The following is a 16,920-nucleotide window of genomic DNA, read 5'->3' as shown; positions in this document are numbered from 1 at the left end:
TCAGTTTGGTTGGCAGTTATTTTGGAGTATGGCCGAGCACTCCTCGTTAAGTTCCACTGTAGATAAGTCTTCAAACTTCCTTTTATTTGTTAGAAGCTCCTTTAAAAATTTTTCATATGTAGGCATCTGTGATATAGCTTCAACAAAAGGTAAGTTAATATGCAGTTGTTTAAAAAGTTCAAGAAATTTACCGAATTGTGCATCCATGCGGTCTTTCTTCAACTTTGCTGGATATGAGATTGGTGGTTTATATTCCTCTGGCATTGGGTTGTCATTGTTTTTGGGTTTTACCATCTCTCCTTCATTTCTGTCAGCTTCTTGTGGTGGCTTCTTCTCAGATTCAGCTAACACTTTCCCACTCCTTAATGTAACTGCTTTCACATGCTCTTTTAGATTGTGTTTGGTGTTACTAGGTAAACTTTCTGGTGGTCTCTCCGAAATCATCTTAGCCAGCTGTCCAATTTAATTTTCGAGCCCTTGGATCGATGCTTGCTAATTTTTAAGTGCAGTTTCAGTATTCTGAAAATAGGTTTCCGCTACTGAGATAAATTTTGTCATCATCTCCTCAAGGTTCGGCTTTTTCTCTGGCTAGTAAAATTGTTGTTGGAAACCTGGAGGGGGTGGTGGTCTCTGATTCCCTTGGCCTCTCCATAAGAAATTTGGGCGGTTCCTCCAATATGCATTGTAAATGTTACAATAAGGATTATTCTAAGGTTGAAGATTATTACCCCTATAATTCATTTGCTCGTTCTCCATGTTATGGCCATAGGGTGGGTATTCTGAATTACTCGTTCCACCTCCACTTGTATCGCACTACATTACTGGATGAACCTGCGAAGAACTAAGTAAACCATCAATTTTTCTATTCAAAAGTTCTACCTGATTAGAGAGCATAGTAACCGAATCAACGTTAAAAATGCCGACCACTTTCGTCGGCTTTATCCTCATAACTTGCCACTGATAATTATTCAATGACATTTTTTCTATAAACTCATAAGCCTCTTCAGGTGTCTTATTATTAATAGTTCCACCAGCAGCTGTGTCAATCATCTGTCTAGTCGAGGGATTCAGACTGTTGTGAAAAGTTTGAACCTTGTAGCCAAAGTGGTAACCCATGGTGAGGGCACCTTCTCAACAGAGCATTGTACCTCTCCCATGCATCATAGAGTGTTTCTAAATCCATCTGCACAAAAGAAGAAATATCATTCCTTAGTTTAGCAGTTTTAGCCGGTGGAAGATATTTAAGCAAAAATTTCTCGGTCATTTGTTCCCAAGTGGTGATTAACCCGCGTTGTAACGAGTTCAACCACTATTTAGCCTTATTTCTCAATGAAAATGGAAACAACTGAAGGCGAATGGCATTGTTAGAAACGCCATTGATTTTAAAAGTGCCGCAGAGTTCCAGAAAATTCGCTAAATGAGTGTTTGGATCCTCATCCTGCAAACCATCAAACTGAACAAACTGTTGTATCATTTGAATCGTGTTAGGTTTCAGTTCAAAATTATTTGCTGCAATAGCAGGCCTAACTATACTCGATTCAGTTCCTGTTAAAGTAGATTTAGCATAATCATACATAGTAGGAGGAGCAGGATTCTAATTTACTGAGTCTGCAACAATCGTAGGAGGTAGCGGATTATTCTGATTATCAGCCATCTCCTCGTTTATAGTATGAATATCGTTCTCTTGCCCTTCCTCTATGTATTGTAGGCTTCGCCTAATTTCTCTTCGGTTTCTGCGAGCTGTGCTCTCGATCTCACTATCGCCTGACGAGTTTCTTCTAGTCATAAACTATAAAAACCTGTCAGAAGTAAGAAAAAGAAAATTTAGTAAATAAATACAAAATTAAATAAAAAATAAAAATTATGGCTAAAGTAATAAAAATTAAGCGTTCCTAATATCTTAGTCCCCGGCAATGGCACTAAAAACTTGATGGTCGTGAAACTAACTATAAATTCGACTAGGCAAGCGCACATATCAAATAGTAGTATAGTTCTGATGAGACCGGAAATATCGTATCCACGAGGACTAAAAGTACTAGTAATTACTATCTTTTTATTATCTAGCCTAATAATTAAAGTGTGTTTTTAAAATAAAATTAATTATCTAATTAACTAAAATTACGACAAAGATGAAAGTTTGGAAAAATACAGATGAAAGTTTGGAAAAATACTTTAGGAAAAACTAATGGAGAAGAAAATACCCAAGGAAGAATCCACCTAGACTTCACTTATTACTTCTGAATTAGACAATTTATTCACTTAACTTAATCAGTAGAAATCCCCAGTTTATGTTAATATCTCTCTCGAGACTAAGAACAACTGACTCTAGGTTGATTAATTGAAATCTCTTTCTAATTAAAACCCCTATTGTCGCATTAACTCGATCTATGGATTCCTTTATTAGATTTGACTCTAATCCAGCAGATTTATCTCGTTCTATCTCTAGGATTGCATTCAACTCCACTTAATTATGAATGATCTACTTGTAAACAGGGACTTTTGCTCCACTGAATAAGCACATCAAAACCTGAATTAATACCCTGGAATATTAAAACAATAATTTAAAACTCACAATTAAGAATAAGAATAAGTCTTTATCATATAATTCAAATAATAATAAGATTCGTCATAGGTTTCATCTCCCTTAGGTATTTAGAGAGTTTAGTTCATACTAATGGAAAACATCTCAAAGTATGGAAAACAACAAAACATAAAGAAAACTAAAGAACTTCTAGGAATTTGGATGGAAATCTTCAGTCTTGATGTAGATCCTTGCTTCCAAGATGATTCTGACGGTTGTTCTTAAGTATTTTCTGCTTCCAATTCTCCGTGTGTTACTCTAATCCTCCTCTATGATGTTTAAATAGACTTCCGAATGCCCAAAATAGCCCAAAATTAGCCTTTTCCGAGTAAAACTAGACTTGGGCTCGACAGGGACACGGCCGTGTGCCATGCTCGTGTAGAGGTGCTCAGACCGTGTGCGATTCTGACTTGGATAAATGTCGACACGAACATTACACACGGGCGTGTGGTCTACCCATGTGTCACATACGGGCATGTGTATCACCCATGTGAAAGTGCTTAGGCCGTGTGAAACACTGTTTTAGGCCAATTTGGTCTGTTTTTGGTCCATTTTTCGATTTTTTGCTCTCTAAGCTTTCCTGAGTATAAAACATGAATTTAAAGGATTAGGAGCATCAAATTCAATAAAACCAAGAAAAAATCATCCATAAATATGCCAAGCATGGGGTAAAAATATGTATATATTATGGTTTATCAATACATGTATTGCATTTTTCAATATTATTATTAAAAACAGGAATTAAATCTAACTTATGCATGTCCTTCAATTTTCTATAATTCAAATGACCTAATCTATAATGCCATAAACAAGAAGATTCAACCATATAAGCAGAAATAGTATTTTTATTCTTATTAATAATATTGAGTTTGAACATGCTCTCATACATATACCCTTTCCCTACAAAAATTCCTCCCTTAGACAGAATAAACTTATTTGCCTCAAAAACAAGTTTGAAACCAAACTTATTCAACAAATTTCAAGACAGTAAATTTTTCCTAACTTCTAGTACATAATATACATCATTCAAGGTTAAAACCTTTCTCGAAGTGAATTATAGTTCAAAAGACCCTTTACCTTTAATTTTTGCGCTGGAATAATTTCTCATATACAAGACATTATCATTTTCACACTGTGTGAACTTTGTGAACATGCTTTTGTCTTTGCACACATGTTTGGTTGCTCCAATACCAATCTACCATGCATTATCATCTTGTGTCATATTAATTTCAGATATCATTGTAATGACCTTTTTGTTATTATCAGCATTAGAAGATGATTTCTTCTTTAAAAATCGACATTTATTCTTGAAATGTCTCAACTTACCATAACGATAGCATGAGCCCTTTTTTTTCTTTTTTAACTTAGCTGCTCTATCAATTTTTTTGAACTTTCTCTTGAATGGTTTCGTAGTCTGTACTTCTTCCGTAACATGCACTTTGGCATTTTCAGAATTTAGGCTCTGATTTTACTTTCGATATTCTTCTTCAATACGAAGATGGTTAGCCAAAGCCTCAAGAGATATTTCCTCTTTCTATTGTTTTAGACTTCTTTTAAAGTCTTTCCAAGATGGAGGAAGTTTGTCTATTATGGAGGATACAACAATCATTTAATCCATTTTCATATCATATTGGTTAAATTGATTCAATATTTTTTTCAATATCACGAAATTATTCCATGACAGAACGACCATCAACCATTTGATAACTATTAAAACGACTGACAAGAAATTTCTTACTTGTAGCATCTTTGGTCATGTATCTTGTCTCCAATTTGTCCCATAATTCTTTAATGGTAACCTAGTTTTGGTAGGTGCCGAACAAACCATCAGATAAACCATTCAATATGCGGCCTATGCCTTTTACTTTTCTGGGGTTGCAGTAATAGATTCGTTTTCATTCTCTTCAGGTCTTAGAGTATCCAAAACATAGACAATCTTCAAAGTTGATAATAAAAAATGCATCTTTTTCTGCCATCGTCGAAAATTGCCACTATCAAACCGATCAAGTTTGACAAAGTTGGAAGCCAACTTCCTTAGTGTTCCGCTTTTATGTGTTGTGGTGGCCATTATGAAATATAACCTTAAAATTGTTATTACAAATATCTGGTGAGGAAAATCTCGAACATATGAACGAAACTCGAATAGAAAATGAAGAAATAGGATAAGGCTCCAACGCTTGTATCAAGTTGACAATAAGAAATGCATCTTTTTCTGCCATCGTCGGAAACTGCCACCATCAAACCGATCAAGTTTGACAAAGTTGGAAGCCAACTCCCTTAGTATTCCACTTTCATATGTTGTGGTAGCCATCATGAAATATAACCTTAAAATTGTTAGTACAAGTCTCTGGCGAGGAAAATCTCGAACATATGAACAAAACTCAAATAGAAAATGAAGAAATAGGATAAGGCTCCAAGGCATGTATCAAGCCACTATCTTTAAGGTTATATTCACCCCCACTTATATTTGGTGTGCAAAAGAGTTTCAAGCAAATTAACCTTGAGGATACAATGAAGCCAATGACTATTTGAGTTTTGCACTGACGAGAATAGTCCACTAAGCACTGAGCAATTTATAACAAGAAACTCAATTTTTACAAAGAATTTCTGCAGTAATTCTTTATAAAATAATCTAATTATATTTTTCTTTTTATTTAGGAAAACACCTATCGAAAGATGTCTCTACGAAGAGACATGAAAATTCTTATAAATAGGAATGAGATTTCATTTGGAAATGAATCCAACAAGTTCTAATATTCTTTCTATCCTTCCTTCATTCTTTTAATATTATTAGATTATTCTATAAAGAATTACTGCAAAAATTCTTTGTAGAAATTGAGTTTCTTGTTATATATTGTTCAGTGCTTAGTGGACTATTCTCGTCAGTGCAAAACGCAAATAGTCATTGGCTTCATTGTATCCTTAAGGTTAATTTGCTTGAAACTCTTTTGCACACCGAATATAAGTGGGGCGAATATAACCTTAAAGATAGTGGCTTGATACACGTCTTGGAGCCTTGTCCTATTTCTTTATTTTCTATTCGAATTTTGTTTGTGTATTCGAGATTTTTCTCACAAGAGATTTGTACTAACAAATTAATGGGAGATCCTATGCTATGCTAACCACTTGGATTTCATATTTTTAGACATATAAAATAAAACCAAACTAAAGGAGCTGAGTGTTTGACGCGGGTCAAATTCGCACTCTATCCTCTACTATTGTATCAAAAAGAAATAAAACTGAACTTGTTACTAACATGAGCCAAATACATAAATAAGCGATTAGTTGTGATAGGTAGTACTGCACTGATGCCCTCCACCATTTCCGCCAGCAGCAAGGCGACTCCATCCAGATTCAACCTCGTTCAACACTTCAGCTAATAAGGCTTTTGCAGCTTTGGCTATCAACACCAAGGCTCGCTGGTCAATGTTGAGATCATCATCAATTACTGCTTTGATGACCACGTTGGCCATGTCATCAGCTACTTTTGCCTTTGCTTTACTCTCTGAAAGGACCCTCTTCAGTTCTTCCAGTGAACTTTCATCCGACATTTGCTCTGCTTCGTTCCATGTTTCCTCCTCTCTCACTCTTGCCTGCATTGAAAATTAAAAAGCAATAATTAAATTTTTTTTAAAATTAAACGACTAAGTTTATATTAACTCAATTCTTACTCATGGCTAAAAGAAATCACAAATATCCGGTGAAATGATAACAAAATCCAAATAGACTTTCAGAATAATGGAATGCCTATAAGGAATATAACTACAAAATTACAAATACAAGCAAATTACCATTAGTGGCTGCAAAAACTGCTATGGAAAGTATCCAAAAGTATCAGACTTGTAGTGAAAGTGAGAAACTGAACTGAAAGTGAACGGGCTACCAAGCAATTTATAAGGCATCCAAGTATATCGTTTATCCAACTTTTTGACTAGCATGTTAAATTCTGCTATTACTGCCTATTACTGCCTGCACTCTAGTTTGGTCAATTTTAATCATTGTATTCTTTAAATTAAAATTCCAATCCTTAGCAACTGATAACAATTAAATCATTAAGTTAAGCTTTGGTATTTCTAGAATCGATCTAATGCAGCAAATACATTATCGTATGTTTAATATCATATCAACTTGTTATTTCTGCATATTACTCACTAAAAATTCAATTAATGGATTAACTACTGCCATTTACGTCAAGATTGAAATTTCAAAATTAAAAAAAAAATAAAGACTTAGAATGATCCAATTGGAGAATATGGACTAAATCTACAACTGTATGCAATGTACATACTAGTAATTGTATTTAAACAAACAAATCTAATTGCAACTGTTTAGAGCAATACTAAAATTTTAAAATTCGTAAAGTATAGAAACAAAAATTGACCAATTTTAAAAAGTAAAAGGACTAATAGCAGAATTTAACCTTTTTTTAAGAACTCGTCTATTAAAATAGTAATTAATGAATTTTTATTTCAAATTAAAAAAATTTTATCTTTTTAATTTAGATGCCAGATTAAAATTATGGAAACATAAATTTTAATACATGTTTTAGCTTTTCTGATTATCAAAAAGTTTATTTAGTTCTTTAACATTAATAAAAAAAGAAAATTAAAACTTTGGAATAAAACTATTTGGAGTAAATCTTTAACTTCTTTTATTTAATGTCAGTTAACTTAGTTAGAAAATAAAATTGTTAAATTTTACAAGTAATTTTAAAAATGTTATGTGTCTCTTTTTTAAATATTTTAGTATACTTTCTAAAGAACATTTGTCAACCCCTTGACGTTACTTGTGAAGTCTAAAATTCATTGATAGTATACCTAATATTATTCCATATTTTAATATAAGTAAAAACCTTATTTATAAATTCAACAAGTCTTATTAATATTGAAGTAATTTATAGATATTCATATATTCAAATTTCTCTTCTTCTTTTTTCTTTTAATCTAGTATTTGTTGTTACCAATTTATATATGAATAGATATATTTTTATACTTTTCATATTTACTTGTATGATTAATGTTTAAAATTTATGATTGTACCATACATTTGTTAGTGGAATAAATATTATTTATTTATAATATTTTATAAATGTGAAAATTAACTTTGTAATAGTGATCTATTTATATTATTGTTTATAGAATTTTTAGTTGAGTGTAGTTTTACTTGACTCAATAATATTAATTCAATAATGAATGGACACATTAAAGGATGAAAGTGTAATGACAATAAAGAATATATTTATATATTTGTGCATGAAAATAATTACAATATAAGAAAATTATTCAATTTACTAGTTTTTTTAAACAATTGATGAAGAAATATAATTTATATAACATTTTTTAGTTCTCTTAAAATTCAACCTTATATTATATATTTACATGACATAGTTAATATGCAAAATTACTTTCATTAAATAAAAATAAAAATAAGTCTCGGCATTGTAACATGAAGATTGAGGTTGTATTCAAGTGTCTAAGTTTAAGATTCATTATGCATGGTTGTTTTTGTATATGTATAAGTTATCAATTCATATATATATATATATATATATATATATATATATATATATATATATATATATTATTTTGGTTTAAACCCTATCACATGTGGGCTTAAGTCTTATCACGTGTAAGTTTTATCTAAATTTATTCAATTTTAAATTTAGATATAAATCGATTATTAATTCATCTGTTTGTGCACCGTAATGATTCGGTTGTAATCGTAACTATATTAATATATTAATTTCAATTGTAATTTTATGTTTACATTATATTGGTTTCAAAACACAAAATAATCTATGTTTGAATTACCAAACTCAATTTCAAATTTTCAAAATTATGCTAATAATTTGGTGTTCGTCGTTCTGAAATTTTAAAATGTCCTACATTCCTATCTTTGCTTAGCATATCATCCATGGGTTCTGTATTAATAGGCAAAAGAATAAAACTTAATATATAAGGTTTGTATAGATGAATAAGAGGTGAATTTGGGCTGGGATGCACATTTAAAGGCAAAGACAAAAATGGTTGATGACTTGGTGAACCTGATCATTAAAGCAGCAATTGATAATGATCTCAACATTAAACAGGCAACCATGGTCATGATAGACGAAGCTACAGGGGCTTTCACCGAAGCGCTGAACAAAGATGGAAAGCAACTATTTCAAAATTATGGGTCCACTAATCACTCTCTTCAGCTCTTTGAGTGAACTCTCCACTGATAGTGGCCTTGCCCCGATGCCTATTTCTTCCTCTGGTATTCTTGCTAAGTCAGCTTTTACGGCCTTAACTAAACCCTGTATTGAACAGCAATCAGAAAATAAATAAATTTATATTAATGTAAAACAAGCAAAATTGCTAGCAAGTTGGAGGTTGAGCAACAACAATTCGTAAAAAAAAAAAAAATGAATCTAGCTCTATAATTGACATGAATAATTAGCATTAGGTTATTCATAAATGGAAAAAAGAATGGGTAAGTTGCCTGCAGGTAATTCCAGTCCCAATCGAATCTCATTGACCTTTGCATGAAAGGGATCTTACCCACACCTCTCTCTCTCTCTCTCTCCCCTTGGGCCACATCGGTGTTGTATAAATTTTCGGGTGGGCAAAAGTCCGACCAGTTGCTGTCTGGCCATTTCTGTTTGTTTCTTCGATTTTGTATAAATTTTCAAAATTCACAAAGTGTTAAAATTAAAATTGACCAATTTTAAAAAAATATTGGGACTAATAACCGAGTTTAATCCTTTTAAGAACTCTATTAAGACAAAAATTAATGAAATCTTTTTATTTCGAATTAAAATAAAGTTTGTTATTTTAGACTTAGATGCCAAATTAAAATTCTGAAAATAAATTTTAATATATGTTTTAGCTTTTCTGTTTGTGAAAAAGTTTATTTAGGTCTGAACATTAATATAAAACAAAATTAAAACCTTCAAATAAAATAATTTGAAGTAAATCTTAACTTTCTTTTATTCAATGTCAGTAAACTTAGTTAGAAACAAAATAGTTAGAATTTAGTATATTGGTAGTGTATTTTTTAAAATTTTATAAGTAATTTAAAAAATTATCATATGTTCTTTTAATATTTGATTACACTTTCTATATAACACATGTCAAGCTCTTGATCTTACTTATAGAATCTAAAAACTTTACTAGTGTATCAAATATCATTTCATCTTTTAATACAGTAAAAACCTTATTTATAAATTCGGTAAGTATTATTAATGGTAGATACTCATTTGTTCAAAATTCTCAAAATTATTTTGCTTTTAACTTAGTATTTGTTGTTACGGGTTTTAATCTGAATGGATATATTTTTTTTTATGTTTGTTTATAATTCATGAAATATGTAATTGTACTTCACATTTGTTAGTTAAATAGATATTATTTATAAAGTTTTTGGTTGAGTGTAGTTTTACTTCACTCAATAATATTAATTCAGTAGCGAAATGACAAATTAAAGGATTAAAGTTTAATGAGAATAAACTTATCGAATACGCATTTTGGATGACGGAAGATGGTGCGAAAATGCGAAAATGGAATAAAAAAACTAGGTATGAAATTGAATACGGGAACCAAGTCAAAGTATGAAATGTTATATTAACTTTAAAAAAACCCAAAATAATAGGTCATCTCCTTCGTCATTCTGCAAAAAAGAATATGTTAGTGAATGACGAATATGCGTTTTGCACCCCTTCTTGGACCGCTGACGGAAAATGGTGCGAAAATACGAAATGAAATAAGAAAACCAGGTATGAAATTAAATATGAAAGTAAAGTCAAGTCTGAAATGTTATATTAACCTTTAAAAAACCCAAAATAATAGGTCATCCCCTTCATGGTAGAGGTGTGCATGGGCCGGGCTACTCGGCTCGGCCCGAAGACCCGCTCAAAATGTGAGAGGATTTGGACAAAATATAGGCTCGAAAAATGGGCTTAGACAAAAAAATAAGGCCCGTTTAAAAAATGGGTCTGGCCTCTGGTAAGGTATTTTTAGCTCGGGCCTGACCCGAATCACTAAAGGACAAAAAAATCTGCATATTTTTTTTTATTTTTGAATGTTATTTTCTTGTTGTTTTCTCCTATTTTACTACCATTTTACTATTATATTGCTATTATTTTATTATTATTGTTTGGATATTGTATAAAATTTATTTTATTGTTAATTTTCTTATTATTTTAAAGGTATTTGTTAATTTTTTTATTATTTTAAAAGCATTTGCTTGTTAAGTTGTATTTATCTTAGTGTTATTTAAGTCTACATATTTTTTAAAATTTATTTTTAATTTGTTGGGAAATATTTATTTTGATATTTTTTTGTATTTTTGATGTATTATATATATTTAAAATAATATAAAAATTAATCTGGTAAAATTTGGGCGGGTCCAAATTTTAATATTTTTATCCGGTCGGACTTGAACAAAATTTTAAACCTATTTATTGAGCCCGGCCCGACCCAAGCTTAATAAATAAACATAATTTTTTAATTGAGCCCGGCCAGAACTCGACCCGGCCCGGCCTATGAACACCTCAACTTCATGTTAATGGATGACAAATACGCAATTTGACATGCCTTCTTGGACAGCCGACAGAAGATGGTGTGAAAATACGAAAATAGAATAAAAAACCAGGTACAAAATTGAATAAGGGAGCGAAATCAAAGTATGAAATATTATATTAACCTTTTAAAAAAATCTAAAATAATAGGTCATCCCATCCGTCACTCCACAATAAGAATATGGTAGTGGATGACGAATACGCGTTTTCGGGCGCCTTCTTAGATCCCCGACGGAAGATGGTGGGAAATACGAAAATGGAAAGAATAGGGGTGGACCCAGGTGTACATGGCCATCACCGACGTTTTGAAATTTCAAAGGAGCATAAGCGTGTGGGGCAAGGCAAAGAGATTCCGCGTGAACCACGGTCTTCAAGGATCGCCAGTAAATGGATTAATGGTCGTCCGAATATGGCAAAGTCGAACGACAAGCAAGGCCTATATCACCAGTCAAAAAGTCAAGAAATTATTTCCAAAAGTACGACAAATCTAATGCTATCTCTCTTCTTTTTCATAGACAAAACATACAAAATATTGAATCAAAGAATCACTTTTATTTACTCGACTTCATTTTTATCCATCGTTACTGTTCCATTAAATTCAATTAATTTGGTATTAAATATGATGTGCTTATAAACATATGATGAACTCATCACCGCTAAGCATAGTTTTAAATGTACTTCTATTTATTCATGTTTGTCCTCTTCTTTTTTCTCCTCTGTAGTTCCATGCATATTGAAAAAAGAAAATCCGTTACAATCTTCATCCTAGTTCCTTTTTTGTCTAAAAATGAAGTTTTAAGTTATTAATAAGATTGCTTATCAAACATTTAATTCTTCAATTAACAGCTTTTTAACTTTTTGAAGTTTACATTGTTTAGTTAAAACGAAAATGTAATATCTAATTTTATAAATAATCAGAATAAAGAAAAATAAATCTGTTGAATGTTTTTGTACATATACCTTCTAAGGAGACTCATTTCATAAGATTTTTTGATGTGACGTTTTAAGTAGGCATCATGCAATTTAAAACATATTTTATTCTAAGAGTAACACGAATTTCCTAAATATTGGTTCACTTGCATGATGATGCAAACTTATGTTAGCAAACTATATAGGCTATCACTACTGGATCGAGTCAATCTCAGCCAAGTTATAGGTCGGTAATGGCAAACACCATAACAATACCAATTAAAGAAATAACAATTAGATAAACAATTAAACCTACAAAGTATACGAAGAAGCCTGCGAGTACAAGAGAAGATTAAGGAGATTATACAGTCAAATAGATAATATAGGAGACATGCTTATGTAATTTGTCCAAGTTTTAAGGATTTTGGTCCAAGCCCTGCCTTCACATCATTCAAACAACAATTTGAAATATTAAGAATAGAGACAGTAAAGCGGAAACAGTTTTGCCTTGTCACCTGCAGAAACCAAAGCTTCATCAATGTAGGATACAGAGGGAAAAAGGAGAGGAGATACATAGCTAAAATAAATAAACAAATAAAATGATAGAAAAATTAAAAGCTCCCAGATCTTTCACTTTCTTTTTCTTGCAATATTTGATACTAAAACTCCTTCAATTTATTTCTCAGGGGAAGGATTGAGAGTAAAAACATACTGAAGAAGCCTGTGAAAGAAAAACTGCGATGATAAATGGTTGCAAACTTCGCGACCCAGAACTATATTTATAGACAAATTATGCTGGCGTTAGATGGTTGACCTTTGGCAGGCCCGCTAGACTTAAAATTTAGACCAAAGAGTGAAACAGCGTATATACTAAAATTAAATATTTTAAAAAGAAATGTTCATGTTAGATTGTGTGTGTTTAGATTTAATAAAAGGAGTAAATTTTGAGAATTATATTTCGAGGTATTCATGAATACCATCAATAGGACTCATATATTTTAGGTAAAGATATAAATTCAAATATGATAGTGTTGAGTTGCTAGGAACACGGTTATGTAGTTTCAATTTCTATTGGGCTTTACTTTTGGATTCTGTAGGTTGGTTTTTGGTATGCTATTCACAGTAAAATTTTGATTGTTGGATCAATACATTGAAACTTATTAGATATTCTTAAATATGATTTCATTAAGGGACTTCGATTTTTTCACAAACTTCAGAAAACGTAAAACCAAAACAAAGTATCACAATATTAATTGTGCTTGCTAGAACTGTCCTCATGACCTCCACCACTTCCGCCAACAACAGGGTGGCTCTCGTTCAGCGCTTCGGTGAAGGCCCCTGTACCTTCGTCTATCATGACCATGGTTGCCTGTTCAATGTTGAAATCATTATCAATTACTGCTTTAATGACCAGTTTCACCAAGTCATCAACCAGTTTTGCCTTTGCTTTTAAATCCCAAATCATTCTCTTCAGCTCTTCGAGTGAACTCTCCACAGATAGTAGCCTCACCTCGATGCCTATTTCCTCTCTTGCAATGTCCCTAGAACTGCCCTGATGCCTTCCGTCATTTCTGGCAGCAGTGCGGCGGCTCCCGCGAGATTGAGCCTCGTTCGGCACTTCAGTGAAGGCCTTTGTAGCTTCGTCCATCAAGGCCATGGTTGGCTGGTCAATATGGTTGAGATCCGTATCAATTACTGCTTTAATGACCAGGTTCACCAAGTCATCAACCAAACCTGCCTTTGCTTTTAAATCCCAAATCACACTCTTCAGCTCTTTGAGTGAACTTTCCACAGATAGTAGCCTTGCCCCGATGCCTATTTCTTCCTCTGGTATTTTTGCAAAGTCAGCTTTTACGGCCTTAACTAGACCCTGTATTGAACAGCAGTCATAGAAAATAAATAAATTTATATTAATGTAAAACAAGCAAAATTGCTAGCTCTTTATTTGACATGAATAATTAGCATTAGGTTATTCATAAATGGAAAAAAGAATGGGCAAGTTGCCTGCAGGTAGTTCCAGTCCTAATCGAATCTCATTGATCTTTGCATGAAAGAGATCTTACCTACCCAGACCTCTCTCTCTCTCTCTCTCTCTCTCTCTCTCTCTCTCTCTCTCTCTCTCTCTCCCCCTTGGGTCACATCTGTTTTGTATAAATTTTCGGGTGGTCAAAAGTCTGACCTGTTGCTGTCTGGCCATTTCTGTTTGTTTCTTCCTGCTGTGATGTGGGATTTAATGGTTTTGCTTTTCTGGCTGTATCTTCGGAGGGATTGAAGAGAACTCCGAGAGATGAGGTGAAATTGATAGCCTCCTTTGTGGAGGAATAGGGGCATGCTCAAGTTTCAAGTCAGGCAAGGGTGTGAATTCAAAAGCACCAACGCATAAAGGCTGGGCGAGGGCATGTGAGCCAATATATGTAAAACCATAACTCTGAATTTCCCCATTTCACTATACTAAATTTGTAATTTAGACTCTTTATCATAATTTGTACTTTCTAAACAATTGTTGGTAAAAGGATATATCTATATCGGACTTTTGACTAGGATCAAATATAATGATTTGTTCATTATCAGTTTAAGGAGGCTATTATATATATATATATAAAACCACCATAAATTTGTATGTTTAATCTTATTAATTAAAAATATTTTATAAATTAGTAGCAAAATTTTTCCAACATTACTCAAAATACATGTAAATATCTTCTCGCTTAAAAAAATATTGACAGTAACACACTAAAGTCTGCAGATATTCATCCAAAAATCTAGTTGTACATTCAAAGGCCGTGGTGACTAAGAAACACTTGAAAAAGGAAAAACATAAGACCTGATTGGAATCCAACGACAGTGATAGATTGCAAAGAAGCGTTTGTGTGTTTGCTTATGAAAACAAATGGAAAAAAGAAAATAACAGAGGACGAAGCTGGTGAGAAGGGTGGTTTGATTGAGAATCTTAGAGAAGGAAGCTGGTGAGAAGGGTGGTTTGATTGAGAATCTTAGAGAAGGGTATGGATTAGATAATCAAGAGATTCATGATCCAACTTTTTGAAAGACTTCTTTTTCTTTTTGATAATGGAGGCTGCTAAGAGTTCAAAACATAGAACTCCTAGTCCCATGAAAGACCCAAATGGTACTTCTCCATTAAAACCCGAAAGGTTTCATAACTTACCACAAACTCAAATCCAAATATCTATAATTCAGATCTCCATTAATGAAATCTTCAAAATCCCAGAAATATTCATCCAAGAAGCACTTGTGTGTATATATATAATATGTTCAAAGAATCCATTCCCAAAATGGTATATTCAAGGAATATGAAAGGTAGAAGTTTGATTTCTTTATTCTTTGCAACATTTTGATTTTCATCAACAAACACACCCCCCCCCCCTCCCCTTCCACGAGTGCTCCCTCTTCGTTTCGTGAATGGTTGGTGGTTTGAGTAACAAATCTAGAAACACAAACCACCCCCTTATTCCACAACAACAACAACCCAAACTAAGCACAGTTTTGACATGATTAGTTTCCATGGTGAGTTTAGGGATTAAGAGTAGGACTGGGCAACGACCCAGAACTTATCACTTCATCTGGTTGACAATTACTAGCATTAAGAAAAGGGTCGACAAGGACAAGATGGTAGCGACGAGCCTGATGATTAGCAGAGTGGATGTGGGCATCGCAAGTGACGGCAGCTGAGGTCCCTGGCCTACTCGCACACCCACACCCTCTCATCACGAGAAGAGACGAGCTTGTTTTTGCCAGGGTGAACTATGGAGTCACAACTCAAGGCACAACCACAACGGAGAAATGGAATTCGGGCAAGAGGAGCTTATTCCACAACAACAACAACCCAAACTAAGCACAGTTTTGACATGATTAGTTTCCATGGTGAGTTTAGGGATTAAGAGTAGGACTGGGCAACGACCCAGAACCTATCACTTCATCTGGTTGACAATTACTGGCATTAAGAAAAGGGTCGACAAGGACAAGATGGTAGCGACGAGCCTGATGATTAGCAGAGTGGATGTGGGCATCGCAAGTGACTGCAGCTGAGGTCCCTGGCCTACTCGCACACCCACACCCTCTCATCACCAGAAGAGACGAGCTTGTTTTTGCCAGGGTGAACTATGGAGTCACAACTCAAGGCACAACAACAACGGAGAAATGGAATTCGGGCAAGAGGAGTCGAGATCGGAGATTGTTTTGGTTCGCTTTTCAATCATAGGCCAAGGGCCAAAGCTTTTTCTACTGAAACTCACCGAAGGAAATCTCACCGGCACCATCTTTGTCGCAGTTATTTCACGTTTCCAGAAATAACAACTCAAGTCAGTGAGGAGGACCTCTTTTGAGATCTAGAGGTTTTTTTTTTAAAAAAATCGTGGATATTGAGTTCAAGGGCTCGATTGGACCGATTATTTTATAGACGAATTGTTACCCTAGATAAGCTTTGTTCCTAGTAAAATTTTGAGGCGGAAATAACAAATCCCCTATCAACGGTGGAACCACGTGGTAGAGTAGTGAAAATTTAGGTCTTAACCCTAAATCAGTCGAACTAAAAATATTTTAGACATTATATGGAGGGAAGAGCAATATTTACTACTTAAATTTAATAGTTTTTTAATTTGGTACAAAAACTTTTTTACTCTGATTAATTAATTTTTATAATATCGAGATGATGATATAATACTTTAATCTTATCATTTCATTACTTAATTAAAAAATTATATGAAATATTGTAAATTATAAAACATATAAATCTAAAATTTATAAATATATATTATATAAAAAATTCGTATAAAATTATTAAATTTGTAAAAATTAAAATTTTAAATCAAATAAATTTAATTGTGGACATAATTTAATTTTATTACAACCTAAAAGG

General features: G+C 33.0%; 1 protein-coding gene and 1 non-coding gene across 3 annotated transcripts; one reads left to right on the top strand and one right to left on the bottom strand.

Moving 5' to 3' along the window:
• The first annotated feature begins 1,109 nt into the window (after positions 1–1,109).
• On the top strand, positions 1,110–1,216 carry LOC128284623 (small nucleolar RNA R71). The gene has a single exon (XR_008275046.1). It is a non-coding gene; the product is annotated as a small nucleolar RNA R71 (small nucleolar RNA).
• An 11,985-nt stretch (positions 1,217–13,201) lies between these two features.
• On the bottom strand, positions 13,202–16,461 carry LOC108471273 (uncharacterized). Of its 2 annotated transcripts, none has more exons than XM_017772911.2 (2): positions 16,298–16,461; positions 13,202–13,914 (listed from the first exon to the last, which is right to left on the bottom strand). In XM_017772911.2, the coding sequence occupies exons 1-2, from the start codon at positions 16,319–16,321 to the stop codon at positions 13,294–13,296; spliced, it is 645 nt and encodes a 214-aa protein (XP_017628400.1). In that variant the 5' UTR covers positions 16,322–16,461; the 3' UTR covers positions 13,202–13,293. The 2 variants fall into 2 exon arrangements, with proteins under 2 accessions (XP_017628400.1, XP_017628401.1); XM_017772912.2 differs by lacking the exon at positions 16,298–16,461 and adding an exon at positions 14,224–14,605.
• Positions 16,462–16,920: the final 459 nt, after the last annotated feature.

Source organism: Gossypium arboreum, chromosome 11, assembly GCF_025698485.1.
Source record: "Gossypium arboreum isolate Shixiya-1 chromosome 11, ASM2569848v2, whole genome shotgun sequence".
In the NCBI taxonomy this organism is placed as follows: Eukaryota; Viridiplantae; Streptophyta; class Magnoliopsida; order Malvales; family Malvaceae; genus Gossypium; species Gossypium arboreum.
The sequence above is the reverse complement of the archived record's forward strand: the minus strand, read 5'-3'. Positions and strand labels throughout refer to the sequence as shown.